At 46.4% G+C, this 24,037-nt stretch overlaps 1 protein-coding gene across 2 annotated transcripts in view; it reads left to right on the top strand.

Annotated features, from left to right (window-relative positions):
- LOC137358640 (zinc transporter ZIP10-like) overlaps positions 1-22,991 on the top strand; it is a 30,349-nt gene extending 7,358 nt beyond the window's left edge. Inside the window, exons 1-11 of one of the 2 annotated variants that reach the window (XM_068024776.1) lie at positions 527-601; positions 3,825-4,356; positions 6,347-6,575; positions 7,427-7,601; positions 9,492-9,661; positions 10,332-10,484; positions 19,044-19,149; positions 19,810-20,148; positions 21,003-21,083; positions 21,362-21,552; positions 21,942-22,991. In XM_068024776.1, coding sequence (XP_067880877.1) covers positions 3,839-4,356; positions 6,347-6,575; positions 7,427-7,601; positions 9,492-9,661; positions 10,332-10,484; positions 19,044-19,149; positions 19,810-20,148; positions 21,003-21,083; positions 21,362-21,552; positions 21,942-22,094 — 2,115 coding nt within the window. In that variant the 5' untranslated portion in view covers positions 527-601; positions 3,825-3,838 and the 3' untranslated portion in view covers positions 22,095-22,991. Of the gene's footprint in view, positions 1-526; positions 602-3,824; positions 4,357-6,346; positions 6,576-7,426; positions 7,602-9,491; positions 9,662-10,331; positions 10,485-19,043; positions 19,150-19,809; positions 20,149-21,002; positions 21,084-21,361; positions 21,553-21,941 lie in introns of those variants that run through there. The other variant, XM_068024775.1, reaches the window with a different exon arrangement.
- The last annotated feature ends 1,046 nt before the right edge of the window (positions 22,992-24,037 follow it).

Below are 24,037 nucleotides of genomic sequence, written 5' to 3'. Positions count from 1 at the left end.
AGGCTTTTGAAGGCCATCCCAACCCCAGTCCAAAGAGACACCTAAGCCAATTGCAGAATGCCACCAGCTACCCTGGCTGAGAGAGTCCAACTCAGCACAGGTAAAGATGTGCCTTGGGTTGCTATGTTGTGTACTAGCACTCACTTCGGGTGGAGTGGGGTGGGTCCGCTTGCAATGGCTCACTGGGTAAATGCACTGCTTGGCGTAGTTCTAAGTTCTTCAGTGCCACAGTGGTCCACAGACACCTAAGGCACAGCTTTGTCAGTCCTGAACAGAGAGTTTATTTTCTCTTCTGAAGGGATTGACTCCTTGCTGAGTCAGAAGGTTGTGAATTCAAGTCCTACTCCAGAGAATTGTGTACATAGGCTGACATTCCCAGTGCAGTACTGAGGGAGTGCTGCACTGTCAGAGATGCCATCTTTCAGAAGAGCTGTTAAAGTGAGGTTCTATCTGCCCTCTTAGGTGGACGTAAAAGATCCCACGGCCACTAATTCAAAGAAGAGCTGGGCCGTTCTCCCTGTTATTGCTGTTTGTGGGAGCTTGCTGTGCACAAATTGACTGCCGCATTTTCTACATTACAACAGTGACTACACTTCAAAAGGTACTTCATTGGCTGTAAACTGCTTTGGGATGTCTTGTGGACATTAAAGGCGCTATATAAATGCAAGTTAATATAACAGTCATTCTTGTGTGTGCTTTGACAGCAAGTTTTGGCAGGCTGTTTGACTGGCGGACACGACAAAGTAGATGGATGATGTCCCTACCTGATGTGCAGACATCTGGAGTATTGTGTTCATTTCTGGGCATCGCACCTTAGGAAGGATGTATTGGCCTTGGCATGAAAGGGTCTATGAGGGTGGGGTAGTTACAGTCTGGGAGAAGAGGGGACTCGATCACCCAGTTTTGGTTGTGGGAAACAATTTGCTGGAACTCCTCTGGGCGAGGTGCTCCAGGAGTTTGACCTGATGGAACCACAGTGTGAGCTGAATCCTATTCAGCTCAAGTAGACATCATTCACAGCACGTTTTGGTACCACAAGACCTGGCACAGCACTGAACAACATATAGAAGTTAGCTGGTCCAAACTGAGGTCCTGGGCAATCGTCACCAGTTGTGGTGGACACTGAAATGGGTTGAGATAAACAGAGCCCAACATGTGTCTAATCTCCCTCAACACAGCAGCCCAAAACAGATAGGTTGTAACAGTGGAGCTGGTATGTGATACAATGCAGAATTTTCAGAATGTGAATAACTTGCTCAATAGAACATAGACTGTCTCATTCTTCCTCTGCTATAAGCTGGGGGGCTATAAGCCCCCCAACCAATAGAGCCTTTTAAGTGGCTGATGGTTCACAGAATTGAAAATACAGGCCATGGCGAGGCTGCAAACAGAGAAAAAGGACTGCAGCATAAACTTGTTTTTTTTGTGTTTCACAAGAGTTTATAACACCTTTATAAAAAAAAAACACTTTGTTCAGCAGTGATTGGGTGAAGCTGATGACCTGCTGTAAACAATAGGCTTTTCACAAGACTGCGCTCAATTCTCAATTACAGGTTGTAAACGTCAAAGTTCACTCATTGCAAACAATCTATTTGACAATTAAAGAAGCAGTTGCACCTTGCCAGGCAGTATCTTTCCACGTTTGTGTTGCACGCGTTACCTCGAGAGCAGCCTTGCCAAAATGACACAGGTGCACATTGCTGCCCACGACAAAGTGGCAAATCCCCAGCGCAAAACCTCCTCATCACATTGTACAACTTGCACAATATCAGCACAATTTGATCACCCGATGACCTTATCTTTTCATCTCACACATCCGGCCTGTTTTTATTCCAATGTTAAGAACATTAGAAAAAGGAGCAGGAGTAGTCCATTCGGTCCCTTGAGCCTCCTCTGCTATTCAGTAAGATCGCAGCTGATCTTCTGTTTCAACTCCACTTTTTGTCCCATTCCCATATCCCTTGATTCCCTCAGTATCCTCAAAAATCCATCGATCTCCGTCTTGAATATACTCAATGACTGAGCAATCCACAGCCCTCTGGGGTAGAGAATTCCAAAGATTCACAACCCTCCGAGTGAAGAAATTTCTCCCCCGTCTCAGTCCTAAACAGCCGACCCCTTATCCTGAGACTGTGACCCCCCCTCCCACTCTTCCCAGTTCTAGACTCTTCAGCCTGGCGGGGGCGGGGGTGGGGGGGGGGTGGGGTGGTGGAAACAGCCTCTCGGTATCTACCCTGTCAAACCCCCTCAGAATTTCATACGTTTCAATGAGATCACCTCTCATTCTTCTAAACTCCAGAGAAGTTCTCCCTGTTTCCTTCCCTACCCTGCAGGCAGTGACTCTTCCCTGGATACAGTCCCATGGAGGCCTTTTGGCAGCTTCTCAACTGGTCATTTTTCACATGTGAACAGGGAAATTACATCTGACCTATTTGGAATCAGACTCCCTTGTACTAGTTTAAAGGTGTCTCTGATTTTGACACTTTTTGATGCCTCTTACTCACCTCTGATTCAGAAGGTCATGGGTTCAAGCCCCATTCCAGAGACTTGAGCCCACAGGCTGATACTCCTGGTGCAGTACTGAGGGAGTGTGGCTGTTCCAACCAGTGAGAAAGGTGTCTAGGGTTCCCTCTCAGCCTTCACCTGGTCTTACTGTAACAGGGTTTAATTTTTAAACACACCGTGTTTTTAGCTCCCTCTTGGTGAATCCTTGTTCACCGCTTTCCAATTATATGGCAAAGAAACCAGCACAAACAGTTTTTCTTAGGTTTAAAGAAGAAAAGTTGAAATTTAGTAAACTTAAACTCTATTTCGGTTAACGCCTTCGGATATACAACGTGCCCACGCTAGCATGCATACGTAATACACACATGCAAATAGAGACAGAAAAGAGCAGAAAAAATAAAGTGGAGAAGTTTGAGGCAATATCTGAAGAGTTGTTGTTACGTTTCATCGAGCTTGCTGTAGAGTCCTTGATTGTAGGTAGATCTTGCTTTTCGTTCGGGCCCAGTATTCTTCTTAAACCTTGTTCGCTGTAGGAGACTTTTCTCTCTTGGGGTTCATGTGGCTTCAGTGGATTCAGAGGCTTGTGAGAAAGAGATGGGAGCAGACAGGAAAGATCTTCAGTCCCAGGAGTAAACAGACTTTCTGAGTTCAAACTGTTTGTACAATTCAGAAAAATCCAGGTTGCCAAGCAGGTTAGTCATGTGACTAACTGGTCTGACCACGTCTTGGATTGTATCACCTTAGCAGTCTCTGGAATACCTGGTGGTCAAGGCCCATTGTGGGTTGAATGTGTCAGGGAATGGTCCTTTGTCCTTCCAATCACTGTCTGTTAATATGCAAATGTCTTTTCCAGCTATGGCTGATCTGTTTAACAAGTCCTTTCTTCACTCCAGTAACAGCTTAAAATCAATGTGCATAACAAAATTAATGTGCCTCATTCTTGGCAAGTGGGGGCCCAGCATGATAGTGACACTGTCTTTCAGATCAGTCATTAAACCGAGGCCCATTCTGCCCTCTCAGCTGGACATTAAAGATCACACAGCCACTATTGGAAGAAGAGTGGGATGGGGTGGAGGGGCATTCTCCCCGGTAGCCTCGAGCCAATATTTATCCCTCAACCAATGTCACTAAAAAAACAGATTATCTGTTCATTATCTCATTGCTGCTTGTGGGATCTTGCTGTGCACAAATTGGCTGCCATGTTTCCTATATTACAACAGTGAACTACACTTCAAAATTACTTCATTGGTTGTAAAGCGCTTTGGGATGTCTTGAGATGATGAAAGGCGCTATAGAAATGCTTTTGTATTCATTTGCAGGTGACAGCAGAAGAATGAAGTGTGGGATCTGGACTGTTTTTCTTATTGGGTTGCTGGCTGTTTGGATGGATCATGGACATCACTGTAAAGCCCACAGTGAGGCCCACAGAGTTCGAACGAGGCACAATCATAAGCATAATGAGTTTCTGGAAGCAGAATCTGATGCTGTCCCCACCAACAGACCAGTGGGCAGGAGAGGGACAGTCTCTCATGCTCTGTCGGAGCAGCGCTACTATCTGCTGCAGCTCTTCAGGCATTACGGAGAGAATGGGAAGCTGTCCTTTGACGGACTCCACAAGTTGCTCATGAACCTGGGCCTGGGCGAAGTGCAGGTGGTGGAGATCGAGCATGAGGACCTGGGGCACAACCACGTCTTGCACCTGGACGTTCTGGACTTGCAGGAAAAAAAGCATATGCATAGCCACACCACAACAGACCATATCTCCATGTTGACTAAGGACAGTGAGCACAGTCTAGGGCCCCACCACCCAGAATTCCCGAGCGGAAGCTCCACCACGGTCTCCACCTCAAGGTAAGTAAAACTAGTCTGTCGCTAAGTGGGGTCAAGGGGCGTTGCTGTTCTCTAAGTTTTTTTTTTGAACAAGATCTAATTTTAGGTTTATAAGGACAATGATGCTGACTTTGTGCTGCTATTGGATGTTTCCTGGTCAGTACATTCAAAAGGCGTTTCCCTTCCATTTTTTCTGTTGCAATCCCACAACTGGTCAGTTTTGCCAATGTCGTGTTCACAACTTGTCATGGCGCATTTAAGCTTGGATGTGAGGTGTCAGCTTGGCTCAGTGGGTAGTACTTTTGCCTCTGAGTGAGAAGATTGTGGGTTCAAGCCACCCACACCAGAGACAAGGGCAAAATCTAGGCTGATACTTCAGTGCAGTACTGAGGGAGCGCCGCGCTGTCGGAGGGTCAGTACTGAGGGAGCGCCGCGCTGTCGGAGGGTCAGTACTGAGGGAGCGCCGCACTGTCGGAGGGTCAGTACTGAGGGAGCGCCGCGCTGTCGGAGGGTCAGTACTGAGGGAGCGCCGCGCTGTCGGAGGGTCAGTACTGAGGGAGCGCCGCGCTGTCGGAGGGTCAGTACTGAGGGAGCGCCGCACTGTCGGAGGGTCAGTACTGAGGGAGCGCCGCACTGTCGGAGGGTCAGTACTGAGGGAGCGCCGCACTGTCGGAGGGTCAGTACTGAGGGAGCGCCGCACTGTCGGAGGGTCAGTACTGAGGGAGCGCCGCACTGTCGGAGGGTCAGTACTGAGGGAGCGCCGCACTGTCGGAGGGTCAGTACTGAGGGAGCGCCGCACTGTCGGAGGGTCAGTACTGAGGGAGCGCCGCACTGTCGGAGGGTCAGTACTGAGGGAGCGCCGCAGTGTCGGAGGGTCAGTACTGAGGGAGCGCCGCAGTGTCGGAGGGTCAGTACTGAGGGAGCGCAGCACTGTCGGAGGGTCAGTACTGAGGGAGCGTCACATTGTTGGAGGGTCAGTACTGAGGGAGTGTTGCACTGTTGGAGTTGCCATCTTTTGGATGTGATGTTAAACTGAGGCCCTCTCAGGTGGATATCAAAGATCTCGCAACCACTATTCAAAGATGGGCAGGGGAGTTCTTCCTGCTGTCCAAGGACAATACAACCAATATCACTAAAAACAGATGATCCGATCATTTATCACATTGCTGTTTGTGGGAGCTTGCTTGCGCAAATTAGCTGCTGCCTTTCCTACATTACAACAGTGACCAAACTTCAAAAAGTATTTCAGTGGCTGTGAAGCGCTTTGGGATGGCCTGAGGTGGTGAAAGGCGCTATTGAAATGCAAATTCTTTCTTACTTTGGCAACCTTTCAGTTACTAGTCCAGTACCATAAACCACTATGGTTATGATAACCATCATCTTATACAGGGTGCAAGTCCATAAATGCCACTACCTCAGCCAAGTCTTCATTCTCCATATGTGATCCCGGACAATAAGTTTTGTTTGACTACTTCACCAAGGAGTCCTCAAAATGAGTTTGATCCTGTTATTGCCCAACATTGACAAAAGTGTAATAATACAGATTTAACGTTAACTGGCCAGTTCTGATGAAAGGTCACAGACCTGAAACGTTAATTTCTCTCTCCACAGATGCTGCCAGACCTGCTGAGTATTTCCAGCACTTTCTGTTATTATTGACTGACGTGTACTTTCCAATGGGGGACCTTGGATAGTGACCAACAGCTGGAATCTTGGTTGATGGTTCTTCTCCATAATCAGGGAGTGTTGTGGCACCATTGCCCCAGCTGAGATTAGCTTGAGTCGACACCGAGCAGGGATGGAATCTTAAGACTTTCCTGGACTGAACGGCTCAGTACCACTCCAGGAAATGCATTTACCCGCACTGAGCCACTGGGAGTTTGATATTCCCTGTGCTTTTGCTTTATGAAACAGAACCAGAACATGACAAGAATGGAGCCAACTGATTTGCTGCAGCCAGCAGCAGCCCCGTGAGCTGATAATGAAGCTGTGTTTGAATTCTTGTCTGCAGGTCACCAAAAAGAACAGGAGGGAAGACCACACTTTCCACTTCGGGCCGACGTGATGCTCCAAGAGACCCGTGGGTGGGCAGCCAAGGCGGGGAGAGACTGCGGAGGCGCAGTGCAGCAGAGCATTATGGGGAATTGCCCAAAGGCCGGCATCACACAACAAAATCCCGCAGCGCAGCTGCCACGGAGAAGGTCCTGAGTCATTCAAAGTACAACCATTTGCATGGAAATGTGAGTCTGAAGAAGATCAAGAGGATCAGCTTTTGATTTTTAAATTCTTACAGTTATCAATGTATATATGGGCAGGAGGTGAAGGGTTAATTCTGATTGAATCTGCCCAGCGGGGAACTGACTGAACCGGTTCAGCTGCCTGCTTTACAACCCATCCTGATTTTACTTCCATTAGCTTCAATTGGGCAGGTATAAAACAGAGGACCAATCCAAACTCATTTCTCATCAGGCAGTTTAGGTTTGAAGGACACCCTCGCCATCCTTACCCCCACATTGTTGTCTTTAGGATGTGGAGCAAAGATAACAAGAAAACATCTAATGAAAATTATTGTCATGGATGTTGCAGCAGATGTTTGAGTAAAAAGGAGTCTGTTCCATATTTTGAAATAGGCTCAGATTTAGCCTTTTTCTTTCTCTGTTTCAAGTTTTCCCCCTTTCTCACTCCCGTGACTCCTTTCCTGGGACATGGTTCCATGTATAAACAAGTAAATTCTCTAGTGGCTTTTCCACAGCACGCAGTGGAAACAGTGTATAATATTAGAGCCATTCTGCTTTCAATCCATCTCTAGCTGCTAGCTGGCTTTGCAGAATGACTCGTTTTGAAATCATTTCCACAGAACATTCCAGTCAGTCTCGTGCTTTATATACATGCCTTCCTTGAGGAAATTTCAAAATTATTACAAAGTATTGATTGCCACGTAATAGTCCAAATTGTGTTACAATAGGAACAGAACAATGCACAGGAGAAAAATAATCTGCTTAAATGAAGAAAAAAATGTGATCATTGACCCACAGCAGGGTGTTAGGAGTGTGATACTGATGGCCACTCATTTCTGTTTTAATGTTGACAGTGTTTGAATGTGAGCCAGCTCCTGGTGAACTTTGGGATGAGTGACATGCATGAGATTACCCCAAAGCAGTTCACTTACATCTGCCCGGCCCTGCTCTACCAGATTGACAGTAGAGTCTGCATACAACACCTCGACTGGCTGGAGGTTCAGAAGGAAGACGCACTTTCTAAATCAGGTGAGCACGCCACGTGGCTTTTAATTCCGAGCGCTTTCCTCTTTAAGTTCTCTCTATGCCACTTGTGTCATCCTCACTAATAAGACGGGCAAGGTACCAGCTCCAGGGCCTCTGCCAACTTTGTGACGTGTCACACTCAAGTGTGCACAAGCTGCCCTGAGATACTTCAGCTGGGGTACTACAATTGTGTCTCTGGATTAGACAGGAGAAGAATCAGCCAGGATTCATGCATGGAGGAACAGGCTCAAGAAGCTAAATGGACAACTCCTGTCCCTATGTTCCTATCTGCTTGTTGGATTTATGTTGGATAGTGTTATATATCCTCATTGCCTTCATGTGGAGGTATTATAGGATAGTGTCATGTATCCTTTACCTCTAATACAAGTTTGAGGACTAGGAGACATTGAAAACGTTTGGTTAATACTCTTTATTAAATCAAGTCAATGAGATCATAGAACACAATGTTTTATACGAATTCTAGGTGCTAAATATACATCACATACCAGGACCTCTTTCAGGAGATCGAAAGCATTAACTGCTTACACAAGCTTCAGCAAGACCAGATTTAAAAAGTCCCCAAGGAGCATAACGGTGTCAGTATCTTTATGTATGTTTAATTACGTCCTCCTAACATAATGTCATTATGTCAACGTGTTTCAAACTATGTCTGGTTAAACTCCATTCAATGAGTCTGCACAGTAATCTCCCTCGCTAATGACAAACCGTGGGGATCAGTTATCTCTTCCTAGTACATTCATAACGCAAATCTATTCACACCAGATTACCTCCCTACTGCCTGCTTTGATTGATTTACTATATGTCTACTATATTACTTAATCTCTTCTCATGGATGCTTAATGAGGTCATGTCTCCACGACTCCAGGCTGAACCTTGTAGAGCCATTGTGGAATAAGTGAGAACATGATAAACTGGAGCAGGAGGAGGCCATTCGGCCCCTCGAGCCTGCTCCCCCATTCAGTAAGATGGCGGCCGATCCTCTACCTCAACTCTGCTTTCCCGCCCTATCCCTCAATTCCCTCAGTGTCCCAAAAATCTATCGATCTCCGTCTGGAATATACTCAACGACTGAGCAATCCACAGCCCTCTGGGGGGTAGAGAATTCCGAAGATTCACAAACCCTCCGAGTGAAGAAATTTCTCCCCCCCATCTCAGTCCCAAACGGCCGACCCCCATATCCTGAGATTGTGACACCCCTTCCCTCCCCAGTTCTAGACTCTCCAGCCCGGGGGTGGGGGGAGAAACAGCCTCTCGGCATCTACCCTGTCAAACCCCCTCAGAATTTTACACATTTCGATGAGTGCTAATAGGTGAATGCATTTTTTAAAAGCTTACTGTACTCACACTCGCACTGCTTGGAATCCTGTGACCTTTCCTGGAATGTGTGTATTGGGTGAGTACAGAATTGAATTTAGCTGTGATATACCAGCGGTTGAACAGCTGACTGAGACTCATCGGCTAAATATTAAAGATACCAAGGGATACGGGGATAGTGCAAGAAAGTGGAGTTGAGGTCGAAGATCAGCCGTGATCTAGTTGAATGGTGGAGCAGGCTTGAAGGGCTGAATGGCCTACTCCTGCTCCTATTTCCTACGTTCCTAAATTTTGAATGGTCAGTTGGGTGAGGCAGTGCAGGGTTTCTGAAATCTGAGGAATGTCGTCTAGTGTGATTGAGTCACCACCTTCAGGAGAGCTAATGGGACAACGTCCCAACAATATATCGTGCTCCATGTGTAAAGGATAAAGAAAGACTTTCCTCCTAGACAGAGGAGGTTAATAATGGCAGTTTCGTAGAAGAATTTCTTACTTAAACTGGATGTTGTCTCTGAAATCTGTGGCCTCCTATCACCTGCTGTTTTTTCCTCCTTACAGTGTGGGTTTGTGGCTTTGTTGCCATTACCCTGATCAGCCTGACGTCACTTATGGCCGTGGCCATCATCCCCTGCCTCAGCCGCTCCTTTTCCAAGGTCCTGCTCACCTTCCTGGTGGCACTGGCAATCGGCACGCTGTCTGCAGACGCCCTGCTTCACCTGATCCCTCACGTAAGTACAGCTGGCCGTCCTGTCTTCACCTAGCTTAGCGTCTTAAATGCCTGAACCTCCTTCAACTGGGAAGAGAAGGTCAGGAACAGGAGAATAAAGAAAATTACAGCACAGGAACAGGCCATTCAGCCTCTCAAGCCTGTTATACAGGCACAGCAGGAGGCCATTCAGCCCCTCAAGCCTGCTCCACCATTCAATTAGATCATAGCTGATCTATACCACAACTCTATTTACCCGCCTTAGCTCCGTGCCCAACTAAAATCTAACAATCTCAGTCTCAAATTTCAGTGCCTTTTGGGGGAGAGAGTTCCAGATTTTCCACTACCATTCAGATTTCAGTTCTCCATTACTCTGTTCACTTTGGACGGCTGCTAGTAGCTCAGTCAAATGGCACCAGGCAGCGATCTGGAAGCGGGTCTTCTGACACCCTGCCCTTTACTGGGGAATATTGCACAATCTGCAGGCACTTAAAGAGGAGTACAATTCTTGTATTATTCTTAAAAGCAATGTAAATACTGATAGATGCACAGGAGCTGACACCAAGACACACACAGGCCAGTACAATACTGGATACAAGTGGAACATCTACCTTTGCTCAGCATGTGGGATGAGCCTTACTATGAACTGTGCAACCTGATTGTGAAGACGTCCTCTATATTTCTTGATTTAGTCTCAGGACAACCAAGATCACAGACACAAGAACTCAGAGAATGCAGCTGGGAAGGACTCTATCTGGAAAGGGCTCTCTGCGTTGGGGGGTATCTACCTGCTTTACCTAATCGAGAATCTCCTGAATTTGTTCAGGAACTGCAGCAGAGGCAGGGTAAGTGCTGAAATAATGAGCAACTATTCTAGATCCGAAAATGTTTAAAGGCTGATAAGTCAAGAACTCTTGTTCACGAGCATCTGTTTAAAAGAAAGAAAGGCTTGCATTTATATAGCACCATACAGAAAAATGGCCATAAAACGAGACAAAGAATGCCCATTGCTTCAGAAAAGGTTCTAGATTTTTCTGTCCCTGAGACACATACTAATAAGACTGCTTAGGTTCCAGATTCGATCCCTGGTCTTTGTTGATTTAGACAATCTCCACTGGGGCAGCTGTAGTTAGGGTGCCACAGCTGGCCAAAGTGCTTTGGGGTTGGCGGGGGCAGAATTAGCCAGGGTTCAGTGACCCTTCTTCACTGGAAAGTGTGTGCAGATGTTACATGAGACCAGGATCCATCTCCACTGTGGTGCCTACCATGGTGGAATAGCTTATCAAGACTTGCTGTCTCGGCTAGTTTGAAGAATAGCCACTTGGAGGGTGGCCAGCAGCTCTGAAACTGTACCCTGATGCAGAGTCAGAACCTTCAGAAGAGGAAGGCAGAAAATACACAGAATGTACAGCACAGGAACAGGCCATTCGGCCCAGCTGGTCTATGTCAATGTTTATCTTCGAGATAGGCAGGGAGGTGGGAAGGTTTCTACTTGTTTTTGGATTTTCCCTGCTGATGGAGGGGAGTATTGATCAAATGAAGCTATTTTCCGAATCAGCAAGGGAACATTAACACATTAACTTCATTATCTCGCCAACACTCCATCTGTTGTTGTTTGGTATTCTTCCCTCCAATAGGTGTCTGCTTTTGTGGAATTTGTTCCGTGCCAGTTCTGTGGAAAGCTTGTGGAAGTGGCTGAACAAGGGCCTGTATTCCACCCCTCCCCCTTCCCCGCTAAGTGTACATATGCACAAGATTTTTAATGTGGTCCCCACCATTTAAAATGTCCATGTTTAAAGCAGGCAATCTCTTATAGCGACCAAAATGTGATAACCATTAACAAAAATGACACTTCATCCACAATCATCCCAGCAGCCTAAATTTAGTGCCCTAGTGAAGTGTTGGGGTTGTGTAAGTGGAGCCTCACTTGACAATCGCCACCATAAATGGATGAACTGGTCATTCATTTCTTTTGTTTGTAGGGTATTATTGTGAATAACAGTGACTACATTTCAAAAGTAATTCTTTGAATCTGTAACAGTTTGGGACAGCCTGAATATTATAATGAGGCATTATAAAACAAATTAACATTTACTCCATGGTTAGTTTTCCTTTTAGTTTCATCCCATAGCCAAAAATAATAAAATTGGCTGGTTGACTGTGGTCACTTGGGGACAACTCATTACTAAATTAAAATTAGCTTTGTTTCATATGCGACAGATATAACCTTGGATCTTCATCCAATTGGTAATGAAAACAGACTATTATTGATCCTTTACTTTTTAAGAGGTTTATGTTCATTATTCTTATCTAACTACCTTATGAGAAGACATTTTAATTTTAAATGCTGGGCTGCTGGAACTGACCCAGTATTCTGAAACACACACACACACACACGCTTCCATTTCACAAAAGTTCCCCCAAATATTTTTAATTCTCCCATTCCCAAGAAATTACCTTTTTTTTAAATGAAAATGAGCAAAATCCAAGTTCATTCTGATTTACCATTGATTGGAACTTTATATAATATTGCCAGGGTAGCAGTAGGTACTAATATCAGACTGGTTAATTCCCTATATAGGTATTGGAACTGTCCCACAACAGGTCCCAGGTTCATTGTAACACCACTACCAACCTGATCAGAAGGTTTACAATCCCATATTGTTTCTAGTAGACTTTGATAATGGATTGGATTGAATGAGATCATGTATACTGTGACACTGGTTACAGATCAAGTTAAGTGTACCATCTGTCTTAGACATAGACTAAGTCTTTGGCTATTTGCATCAAAGCTGCTGTGTTTTCAGGTGAGAAGGTCAGTAATTACAGCACAGGGCTTGTAAAAGAAAGGCAATAATTAACTGAAAGGGTCACATGAGTTGGAGACGTAAAGAATCAAATACATATCAAGCATTTCAAACTTTTGACCCAGAATATGTTGGAGTCAATCCGTATGTATTTTTTCTGGGTGGAGGGAGGCTAGTCATATGCTTCCTTACAAATGATAAAGACTGTTTCAAAATGATTCCCTGAAATCTGCCCTGGTTTAGCAGAAACTCTATTAGCCCCAGTTTTGTTCATTATTGTCTTGAGTTGGGAAACTACTGCCTCTTTGCATTTTATAAATGTGTCTTTATTTCTTCCATTCAAAATTAAAAACTACAGATTTATGTTCATCAGGGTTTGTGTGTATTCTGTAAATGGTTTTCATTGTGACCACTCTGAAAGTACAGCCACTTCTGATACAATAAAATGATGCCTTGTGTATGAGGGCATTGAGAACCATGCTTGTGTTTTACTGGGTATTGTAGTGGATGTTTGTACGGATATATTTCTATGCCCACATAAAGTGGCACCCAAATAGCCTTCACTGTAATATTTCAACATTGTGGATTTAAATGGATTCAAATTTGCAACCTACTCTTAAAACGTTCCTTTCCTATCTACTATGAATAAGCATAGAGCCTTTCTACAATAGATTACAAATGGCCTGATCCTACATGGAGATGTCATAATGCACAATCGTAAAATGCTGTGTCCTTCTTGGCTGGAGCCTGAAACTGACCAGCATATTCCAAGTTACAAAGTTCCTTGACCAAACAGCAATTCCTCTCTGAATGACCCAAGTCTCTATTTACTTAACAGTTAAACAAACCTTAAAGGGACACAGCTGCACCTGCCCAGCAGAATAATACATTCTGCATCACAGGGTATAACACTCCTATCTTTCTAAAAAAAAATAATCTGACTAAATGTCAGCAATATCATGGAAGGTCTGCTAGTACATTATAAAAACTTTGAACATGTTCATTTCCTGTCTGTCATGCATTGGGCATGAATGTCACTTTTTATAAAAATTGCGTAAATAAAGGCAGTAACTTTCAATGTATAGAAAAGCTCTTCAGGAGCACAATGTCTGCAGGTCCTCAATTCATCTTGCCATGAGCAAGGGTTTGAATCCTCAGCCTGCATAGCAATTAGGCTATCATGGAATAGAATCATAGAATGGTTACACCACAGAAGGAGGCCATCAGCCCATCATATCCGTGCTAGTCCCACTCTCCCGCCTTTTCCCTGGAGCTCTGCAAATTTTTTCACTTCCAATAATTATCCAGTACCTTTGTGAAAGCCATGATTGAACCTGCCTCCACCACACTCTCAGGCAGTGCATTCCAGATCCTAAACACTCACTGAACCTGCCTCCACCACACTCTCAGACAGTGCATTCCTGATCCTAAACACTCACTGAACCTGCCTCCACCACACTCTCAGACAGCGCATTCCAGATCCTAAACACTCACTGAACCTGCCTCCACCACACTCTCAGGCAGCGCATTCCAGATCCTAAACACTCACTGAACCTGCCTCCACCACACTCTCAGGCAGCGCATTCCAGATCCTAAACACTCACTGAACCTGCCTCCACCACACTCTCAGACAGTACGTTCCAGATCCTAAACACTCACTGAACCTGCCTCCACCACACTCTCAGGCAGCGCATTCCAGATCCTAAACACTCACTGAACCTGCCTCCACCACACTCTCAGACAGTGCATTCCAGATCCTAAACACTCACTGAACCTGCCTCCACCACACTCTCAGACAGTGCATTCCAGATCCTAAACACTCACTGAACCTGCCTCCACCACACTCTCAGTCAGTGCATTCCAGATCCTAAACACTCACTGAATCTTCCTCCACCACACTCTCAGACAGTGCATTCCTGATCCTAAACACTCACTGAACCTGCCTCCACCACACTCTCAGACAGTGCATTCCAGATCCTAAACACTCACTGAACCTGCCTCCACCACACTCTCAGACAGTGCATTCCAGATCCTAAACACTCACTGAACCTGCCTCCACCACACTCTCAGACAGTGCATTCCTGATCCTAAACACTCACTGAACCTGCCTCCACCACACTCTCAGACAGTGCGTTCCACATCCTAAACACTCACTGAACCTGCCTCCACCACACTCTCAGACAGTGCATTCCAGATCCTAAACACTCACTGAACCTGCCTCCACCACACTCTCAGACAGTGCATTCCTGATCCTAAACACTCACTGAACCTGCCTCCACCACACTCTCAGACAGTGCGTTCCAGATCCTAAACACTCACTGAACCTGCCTCCACCACACTCTCAGACAGTGCATTCCAGATCCTAAACACTCACTGAACCTGCCTCCACCACACTCTCAGACAGTGCGTTCCACATCCTAAACACTCACTGAACCTGCCTCCACCACACTCTCAGACAGCGCATTCCAGATCCTAAACACTCACTGAACCTGCCTCCACCACACTCTCAGACAGCGCATTCCAGATCCTAAACACTCACTGAACCTGCCTCCACCACACTCTCAGGCAGCGCATTCCTGATCCTAAACACTCACTGAACCTGCCTCCACCACACTCTCAGACAGTACGTTCCAGATCCTAAACACTCACTGAACCTGCCTCCACCACACTCTCAGACAGCGCATTCCAGATCCTAAACACTCACTGAACCTGCCTCCACCACACTGTCAGACAGTGCATTCCAGATCCTAAACACTCACTGAACCTGCCTCCACCACACTCTCAGACAGTGCATTCCAGATCCTAAACACTCACTGAACCTGCCTCCACCACACTCTCAGACAGTGCATTCCAGATCCTAAACGCACACTGAACCTGCCTCCACCACACTCTCAGACAGTGCATTCCAGATCCTAAACACTCACTGAACCTGCCTCCACCACACTCTCAGTCAGTGCATTCCAGATCATAAACACTCACTGAACCTGCCTCCACCACACTCTCAGACAGTGCATTCCAGATCCTAAACACTCACTGAACCTGCCTCCACCACACTCTCAGACAGTGCATTCCACATCCTAAACACTCACTGAACCTGCCTCCACCACACTCTCAGACAGTGCATTCCAGATCCTAAACACTCACTGAACCTGCCTCCACCACACTCTCAGACAGTGCATTCCAGATCCTAAACACTCACTGAACCTGCCTCCACCACACTCTCAGGCAGTGCATTCCAGATCCTAAACACTCACTGAACCTGCCTCCACCACACTCTCAGACAGTACGTTCCAGATCCTAAACACTCACTGAACCTGCCTCCACCACACTCTCAGACAGTGCGTTCCAGATCCTAAACACTCACTGAACCTGCCTCCACCACACTCTCAGACAGTGCATTCCAGATCCTAAACACACACTGAACCTGCCTCCACCACACTCTCAGACAGTGCGTTCCACATCCTAAACACTCACTGAACCCGCCTCCACCACACTCTCAGACAGTGCATTCCAGATCCTAAACACTCACTGAACCTGCCTCCACCACACTCTCAGACAGTGCGTTCCACATCCTAAACACTCACTGAACCCGCCTCCACCACACTGTCAGACAGTGCATTCCAGATCCTAAACACTCACTGAACCTGCCTCCACCACACTCTCAGACAGTGCGTTCCACATCCTAAACACTCACTGAACCTGCCTCCACCACACTCTCAGACAGTACGTTCCAGATCCTAAACACTCACTGAACCTGCCTCCACCACACTCTCAGACAGTGCGTTCCAGATCCTAAACACTCACTGAACCTGCCTCCACCACACTCTCAGACAGTGCGTTCCAGATCCTAAACACTCACTGAACCTGCCTCCACCACACTCTCAGGCAGTGCATTCCAGATCATAAACACACACTGAACCTGCCTCCACCACACTCTCAGACAGTGCACTCCAGATCCTAAACACTCACTGAACCTGCCTCCACCACACTCTCAGACAGTGCACTCCACATCCTAAACACTCACTGAACCTGCCTCCACCACACTCTCAGACAGTGTATTCCGGATCCTAAACACTCACTGAACCTGCCTCCACCACACTCTCAGACAGTGCACTCCAGATCCTAAACACTCACTGAACCTGCCTCCACCACACTCTCAGACAGTGCACTCCACATCCTAAACACTCACTGAACCTGCCTCCACCACACTCTCAGACAGTGTATTCCAGATCCTAAACACTCACTGAACCTGCCTCCACCACACTCTCAGACAGTGCGTTCCACATCCTAAACACTCACTGAACCTGCCTCCACCACACTCTCAGACAGTGCACTCCACATCCTAAACACTCACTGAACCTGCCTCCACCACACTCTCAGACAGTGTATTCCAGATCCTAAACACTCACTGAACCTGCCTCCACCACACTCTCAGACAGTGCGTTCCACATCCTAAACACTCACTGAACCTGCCTCCACCACACTCTCAGACAGTGTATTCCAGATCCTAAACACTCACTGAACCTGCCTCCACCACACTCTCAGACAGTACATTCCACATCCTAAACACACACTGAACCTGCCTCCACCACACTCTCAGGCAGTGCATTCCACATCCTAAACACTCACTGAACCTGCCTCCACCACACTCTCAGACAGTACATTCCACATCCTAAACACACACTGAACCTGCCTCCACCACACTCTCAGACAGTGCATTCCAGATCCTAAACACTCACTGAACCTGCCTCCACCACACTCTCAGACAGTACATTCCAGATCCTAAACACTCACTGAACCTGCCTCCACCACACTCTCAGACAGTGCATTCCAGATCCTAAACACTCACTGAACCTGCCTCCACCACACTCTCAGACAGAGCATTCCAGATCCTAAACACTCACTGAACCTGCCTCCACCACACTCTCAGACAGCGCATTCCAGATCCTAAACACTCACTGAACCTGCCTCCACCACACTCTCAGACAGTGCGTTCCACATCCTAAACACACACTGAACCTGCCTCCACCACACTCTCAGACAGTACATTCCACATCCTAAACACTCACTGAACCTGCCTCCACCACACTCTCAGACAGTGCATTCCACATCCTAAACACTCACTGAACCTGCCTCCACCACACTCTCAGACAGTGCATTCCACATCCTAAACACTCACTGAACCTGCCTCCACCACACTCTCAGACAGTGTATTCCAGATCCTAAACACTCACTGAACCTGCCTCCACCACACTCTCAGACAGTGCATTCCAGATCCTAAACACTCACTGAACCTGCCTCCACCACACTCTCAGACAGTGCATTCCAGATCCTAAACACTCACTGAACCTGCCTCCACCACACTCTCAGACAGCGCATTCCAGATCCTAAACACTCACTGAACCTGCCTCCACCACACTCTCAGACAGTGCGTTCCAGATCCTAAACACTCGCTGTGTAAAAGTTTTTCCTCACATCACTGTTGCTTCTTTTGCCAATCTCCTTAAATCAGTGTCCCTCTGGTTCTCAATCCTTCCGCCAATGGGAACAGTTTCTCCCTATCTACTCTGTCTGGACCCCTCATGATTTTTAACACATCCATCAAATTTCTTCTCAACCTTCTCTTCTCCAAAGAAATAACAATGTATCGGTAAAGGAGACAGGATCTTTATGTAGATTTTCAAAAGGCATTTAAGAAGGTGCTGCATAAGAAGGAAAAGAACTAAAATGAAGATGCCTCCTCCCTAACTCGCCTCCAATTTTTCAGTATGTGAGGGAGAGGTTTGACTAAAGGGCCTTTCTTTAGTGTTTCTTTCTCATTTGATTTATAGTAGTCTGTGTAATCGAGATTTTGATAATAGAGTAAATACGGAAAAACTATCCCCTCTGGCCAGGGGTCATAGATTCAAAATCATTGGCAAAATATCTAGAGGGGAGATGTGGAGAATTGTCCACTCAAACTTGTCTGGATCTGACGGAGTTGGATAGGTACCTTAACAATGAGGAACTTACAGGGTAACAGGCAAGAAGTGAGGGTGTGGGACTAAGCACGACTGCTCTTTCAACGAGCCAGCACAGGCACAACTGGCTGAATGGCCTGCTCCTGTGCTGTATATTCCATCGAAATGGTTGTCTCGCTCTCTGCTCCTTCAGTCTCCTGATGCCCACAGCCAGGGTGAGGTTGGTGCTGCGGAGCTCGGGGTCCTTGGTCAGGTCGAGGGTCAGGTCTAGGGTCCGGCAGTAAGAAGGTTCATTCAGGCAGCAGTTCATGGAGCTGCTGTGCTGATGACTAACTGCAACATTCCTATAGTGCTACCACATTGTGTGTAGCGGGCAAATTGCATTGGCACAAATGTGCCCACTGTAAGTGATGCAGGCTGTAATATATGGATATATTTTTATTCATTTCCCCCCCCCACTCCAATTTCAACAATTAAAAGTCTGGATGTTAATACTTGTGAAGAATTTTAGGAAAGATCTCACACTGAATATCAAGCTGAATGGAATTGCCCTCATCTTGGCAGCAGAGGTGTTCAAACATAATCAGACAGCTGGTTTCTTCCCATCTTTTATCAACAAGACCTTTCTGTTCTCCAGTCGACAGACAGAAGACGCCACCACCTTTACAAAGAGAAAGAACTAACCAGTCTCCAAGTGGACGATAGAGATAACCTCGAACTTAGCCATTTAAAGCCTGCCCAAGGTAACATGATTTACAAACTTTAGCTGCAGCTGGGGGCAGTGGTATGGGGAGAGGAAGCAGTGCCTGTCCCACACAAGAGAAAATGAAAATTGTTCAAGTCCAGCCCAAGCACTCTGAGCAGTGTGGGTACAGGGGACTGAGAAGATGGCCACCATTTATTGGAACCCATTGGGTGCGGTTTTGAGACTGCAAGGCTGAACATGGTGAGTCCCCAATCCCAGCCAAGTGGAAGTCAGAGACTCCTGCACAAGAAGGCAGGAAAACTGGAGGAGAGCCACTGCCTGAGAGAGGACCACTCTGGTACACTGAAGACCCTTTTAAAAAAGGAGGCCATTCAGCCCCTTTAGCCTGTTCTGCTATTCAATGAGATCATGGCTGATCTGTGACGTGACTACATATTTGCCTTTGCCCCAGATCCCTTAACACGTTTGGTTAACAAAAATCTATCAATCTCATTTAAAATTGATCCAGCATCTGACAAATCCCCAAGAGCTGGTTGCCCCCTTGCTCTTTTGGCCAAGGATGGGGCAAGGGAGGGAGTCGGGGGTGTATATTTATTTCATGCAATAAAGTTCTTTTGTTTTATGTTGAATTCATGACCTACCTGAAGTCTAAGTGCCTTTATTATCATTTCCATCCTTACACGGACCCCTGCTTTAGGTTCAGACGACCACACTCACAGGGAGGACAAATGGGAGGTCACACTTAGTGGCTTTGAACATACAGAGTTTTCCAGCACACATGAGCAGGATCAGGAGGAGGCAGCAGTGGCATCTTGGGGACCTTGTACTCAACAAACTACCAATAAAACTGATGAGCACCCAGAAAGTGACCAGTCCAAGGATTCTCGTTCTGGGAAGTGGGTGTCTGGGGAACAGGGCTGTTCCCATGGACATTCACATGCAGTGGAAGACATAAAGCATGCTGGGATTGCAAATATTGCTTGGATGGTGATCATGGGCGATGGTGTGCATAACTTCACCGATGGCCTAGCAATTGGTAAGAAGCTTTGTGTTGTAGACTTGTGATTGGTGAGGGCTGCGAAACCTTTTGTTTCATTCCTTTTCTGATCGGTTAAAATTGTGCACCTGAGCACAGAGAGTTCCAAAGAAAGAAAGACATGCGATGATATACCGCCTTTCACAACATCCCAAAGTGCTTTCCAAAGTGTAGTCACTGTTGTGATGTAGGAAACGCAGCAGCCAATTTGTGCACAGCAAGCTCCCACAGACAGGAATGTGATAAATGACCAGATCACCTGTTTTAGTGATGTTGGTTAGGGGATGAATATTGACCCCCAGGACACTTCACCTGCTTTTCACAATAGGTGGCTATGGGATCTTATACATTCAGCTGAGAGGTTGGATGGGAATACCAAACATCCAGAAGATGGCCCCTCCGACAGTGCGGCGCTCCCTCGGCACTGCCCCTCTGACAGTGCGGCGCTCCCTCGGCACTGCCCCTCTGACAGTGCGGCGCTCCCTCGGCACTGATCCTCCGACAGTGCGGCACTCCCTCAGTACTGCAGTGGGAGTATTAGCTTGAATTTTTTGCTGAAGTCTCTGGAGTGGGACTAGAACTCACAACCTTCTGACTCGGAGGCAAGGGTAGTTCCCACTGAGCCAAGGCTAACACTCTGTGACACTTGATAGCATCAAATTTGCATCTTTCCAATCAGTGGGCAGATGAACTTAAATTTTTTTGCTGCTGATTTTTGGCCTCTGTCAGGTGACATCATCAGTGCTGGGAAATTGTTGACATCCGACATCGTCATGGCTGTACAGAGGATGTTGTGACAGTCAGGACTGACCACAGGTCTCAGCAAAGTTACTTCTTTTCATTCTCATCAACAGGAGCTGCCTTTTCCACAGGGATCCCGGGAGGATTGAGCACCACCCTCGCTGTGTTCTGCCACGAGCTTCCCCATGAGCTCGGTGAGTAAACATCTGTGTACAGCACCATTTGAGATTATATAATAGTCTGTCTCTTTTCTCTTTTTCTATTTCTCTGCCTCTGCCTGTCTCTGTCTGCCTCTCTCTCTCTCTCTTTCTCTCTTTCTCTCCTTTTCTCTTTTTCTCTGCCTGTCCTCCTCTCTCTCCTGACATTCTGCTTGATCTATGTGTTCCTTCATCTCCAGTTTTTGCTCCAGCTGATTTTATCTAACTGTGGAAGTTCCCCTCCCTCTACAGTTTAACCCGTCTCTGTATTTCAGGTGACTTTGCTGTGTTGGTGCAGGCAGGGATGAGAGTGAGACAGGCTGTAACATTTAACCTGGTGTCTGCTCTAATAAGTTACTTGGGCATGGTGATTGGTATCGCCGTTGGACAGTACACAAACAATGTAACCCCGTGGATCTTTGCAGGCACTGCTGGAATGTTCCTTTATATTGCTCTGGTTGACATGGTGAGTAGGTTTTTCTACATTTTATTTTTAATTCAGAGTCAGGCCATTCAGGAGACACTTCACACAAAGGGTGGTAGAAGTGTGGAGGAACTTTCTGTCCTTCAAAAAGCAGTGGATGCTGTGGGGGGAGAGGTCAATTATTAATTTTTAAATCGGAGAGCGATAGACATTTGCTAGACAAGGGTGTAAAAGGGATATGGAGTTGAAGCACAGATCAGCCATGATCTAATTGAATGGCAGAACAGGCTTGAGGGGCAGAATGGCCTCCTCCTGTTCCTGTGTAACAGGCTCGAGGAGGGGCTGAATGGCCTCCTTCTGTTCCTATGTAATAATCACAGGAACTATGTGCTAATACAGCTGCTGTCATAATCTCTCCCTCTTTCTTGCAGCTCCCTGAAATGCTACATGGTCGATCGGATACCAAACACCCGGGTTATCTCGGACATTTTATGGGTCAAAACCTGGGCTTCCTGCTGGGCGTTGGAACCATGTTGTGTATCGCTCTGTTTGAGGACCAAATTATAATCAACATCAGTTTTTAACATTTTAAATCATACAGGAGGGGAGTGGGGTTCATCTATTCTACAGAATGATCGTAGTTCCTCTCACGCAAAGTGGGAGCTTATTTCAGGTTTATACTTTTAAACGCATTAACATGTATTTCCAAGTGAACTGTGACAGTATGTGAGTTGAAAGCCACTGCATGTTCTCAGGTGAAGCACTTTCACTAAACCCCATTCAATACCTGTCCCCACGGATAATCGTTCAGGACCAGAGAACGGCCTCGCAGACATACAGGACTGCAAAAGATCGCTTTCCGTCACCAATCTGGAAAACTAATAGCCCTCACTGGCCTACTCCCTCAAATAGTTTCCAATTGTCCCTGAAATGTTTGCAAACTGACTGCCTTTCTGCCCAACCTGTTCTAACCATTCACCACCTTCTGTGCAAAGTAACAAAGTCAATCCGTTCTGTTCTCCTTCCCTCTCAAAGCTTCAACCCATATCCTCAGCTTCTAGAGATTGTGGCAATGTCACATACATATTATTGGAGTTCAATTTATCAACTCACTCAATAATCTCTCCTCTGAGCCTTTTCTCTTCAGAGTAAACAAGCAGAGCAACTCATCCCAGTTCAGGTGCCTTAAGCTGGGTATCAGTTTGGTTGTCCTTCTCCGCATTGCATCCAGTGCCTGGGTATCCTTGCTGTACTCCCCACCCTCCCTGTAACACACTGATATACCCTACACCTCTCACTATAACAATCCGATATACCCTACACCTCTCACTGTAACAGTCTGATATATCCCACACCCCTCACTTTAACACTCTGATAAATCCCACACCCCTCACTGTAACACTCTGATAAATCCCACACCCCTCACTGTAACACTCTGATATACCCCACACCCCTCACTGTAACACTCTGATATACCCCACACCCCTCACTGTAACACTCTGATAAATCCCACACCCCTCACTGTAACACTCTGATATACCCCACACCCCTCACTGTAGCACTCTGATATACCCCACACCCCTCACTGTAACACTCTGATATACCCCACACCCCTCACTGTAACACTCTGATATACCCCACACCCCTCACTGTAACACTCTGATATATCCCACACCCCTCACTGTAACACTCTGATATATCCCACATCCCTCACTGTAACACTCTGATATAACCCACACCCCTCACTGTAACACTCTGATATATCCCACATCCCTCACTGTAACACTCTGATATAACCCACACCCCTCACTGTAACACTCTGATATATCCCACACCTCGCACTATAACACTCTGATATATCCCACACCCCTCACTGTAACACTCTGATATATCCCACATCCCTCACTGTAACACTCTGATATAACCCACACCCCTCACTGTAACACTCTGATATATCCCACACCTCGCACTATAACACTCTGATATATCCCGCACCCCTCACTGTAACACTCTGATATATCCCACACTCCTCACTGTAACACTCTGATATATCCCACACCCCTCGCTGTAACACTCTGATATATCCAACACCCCTCACTGTAACACTCTGATATAACCCACACCCCTCACTGTAACACTCTGATATATCCCACACCTCGCACTATAACACTCTGATATACCCCACACCCCTCACTGTAACACTCTGATATATCCCACACCCCTCACTGTAACACTCTGATATATCCCACACCCCTCACTGTAACACACTGATATATCCCACACCCCTCACTGTAACACACTGATATACCCCACACCTCTCACTGTAACACTCTAATATAACCCACACCCCTCACTGTAACACTCTGATATATCCCACACCTCGCACTATAACACTCTGATATATCCTGCACCCCTCACTGTAACACTCTGATATACCCCGCACCCCTCACTGTAACACTCTGATATACCCCACACCCCTCACTGTAACACTCTGATATATCGCACACTCCTCACTGTAACACTCTGA

This window comes from Heterodontus francisci, chromosome X (genome assembly GCF_036365525.1).
Source record: "Heterodontus francisci isolate sHetFra1 chromosome X, sHetFra1.hap1, whole genome shotgun sequence".
Taxonomy (NCBI): domain Eukaryota; kingdom Metazoa; phylum Chordata; class Chondrichthyes; order Heterodontiformes; family Heterodontidae; genus Heterodontus; species Heterodontus francisci.
The sequence above is the reverse complement of the archived record's forward strand: the minus strand, read 5'-3'. Positions and strand labels throughout refer to the sequence as shown.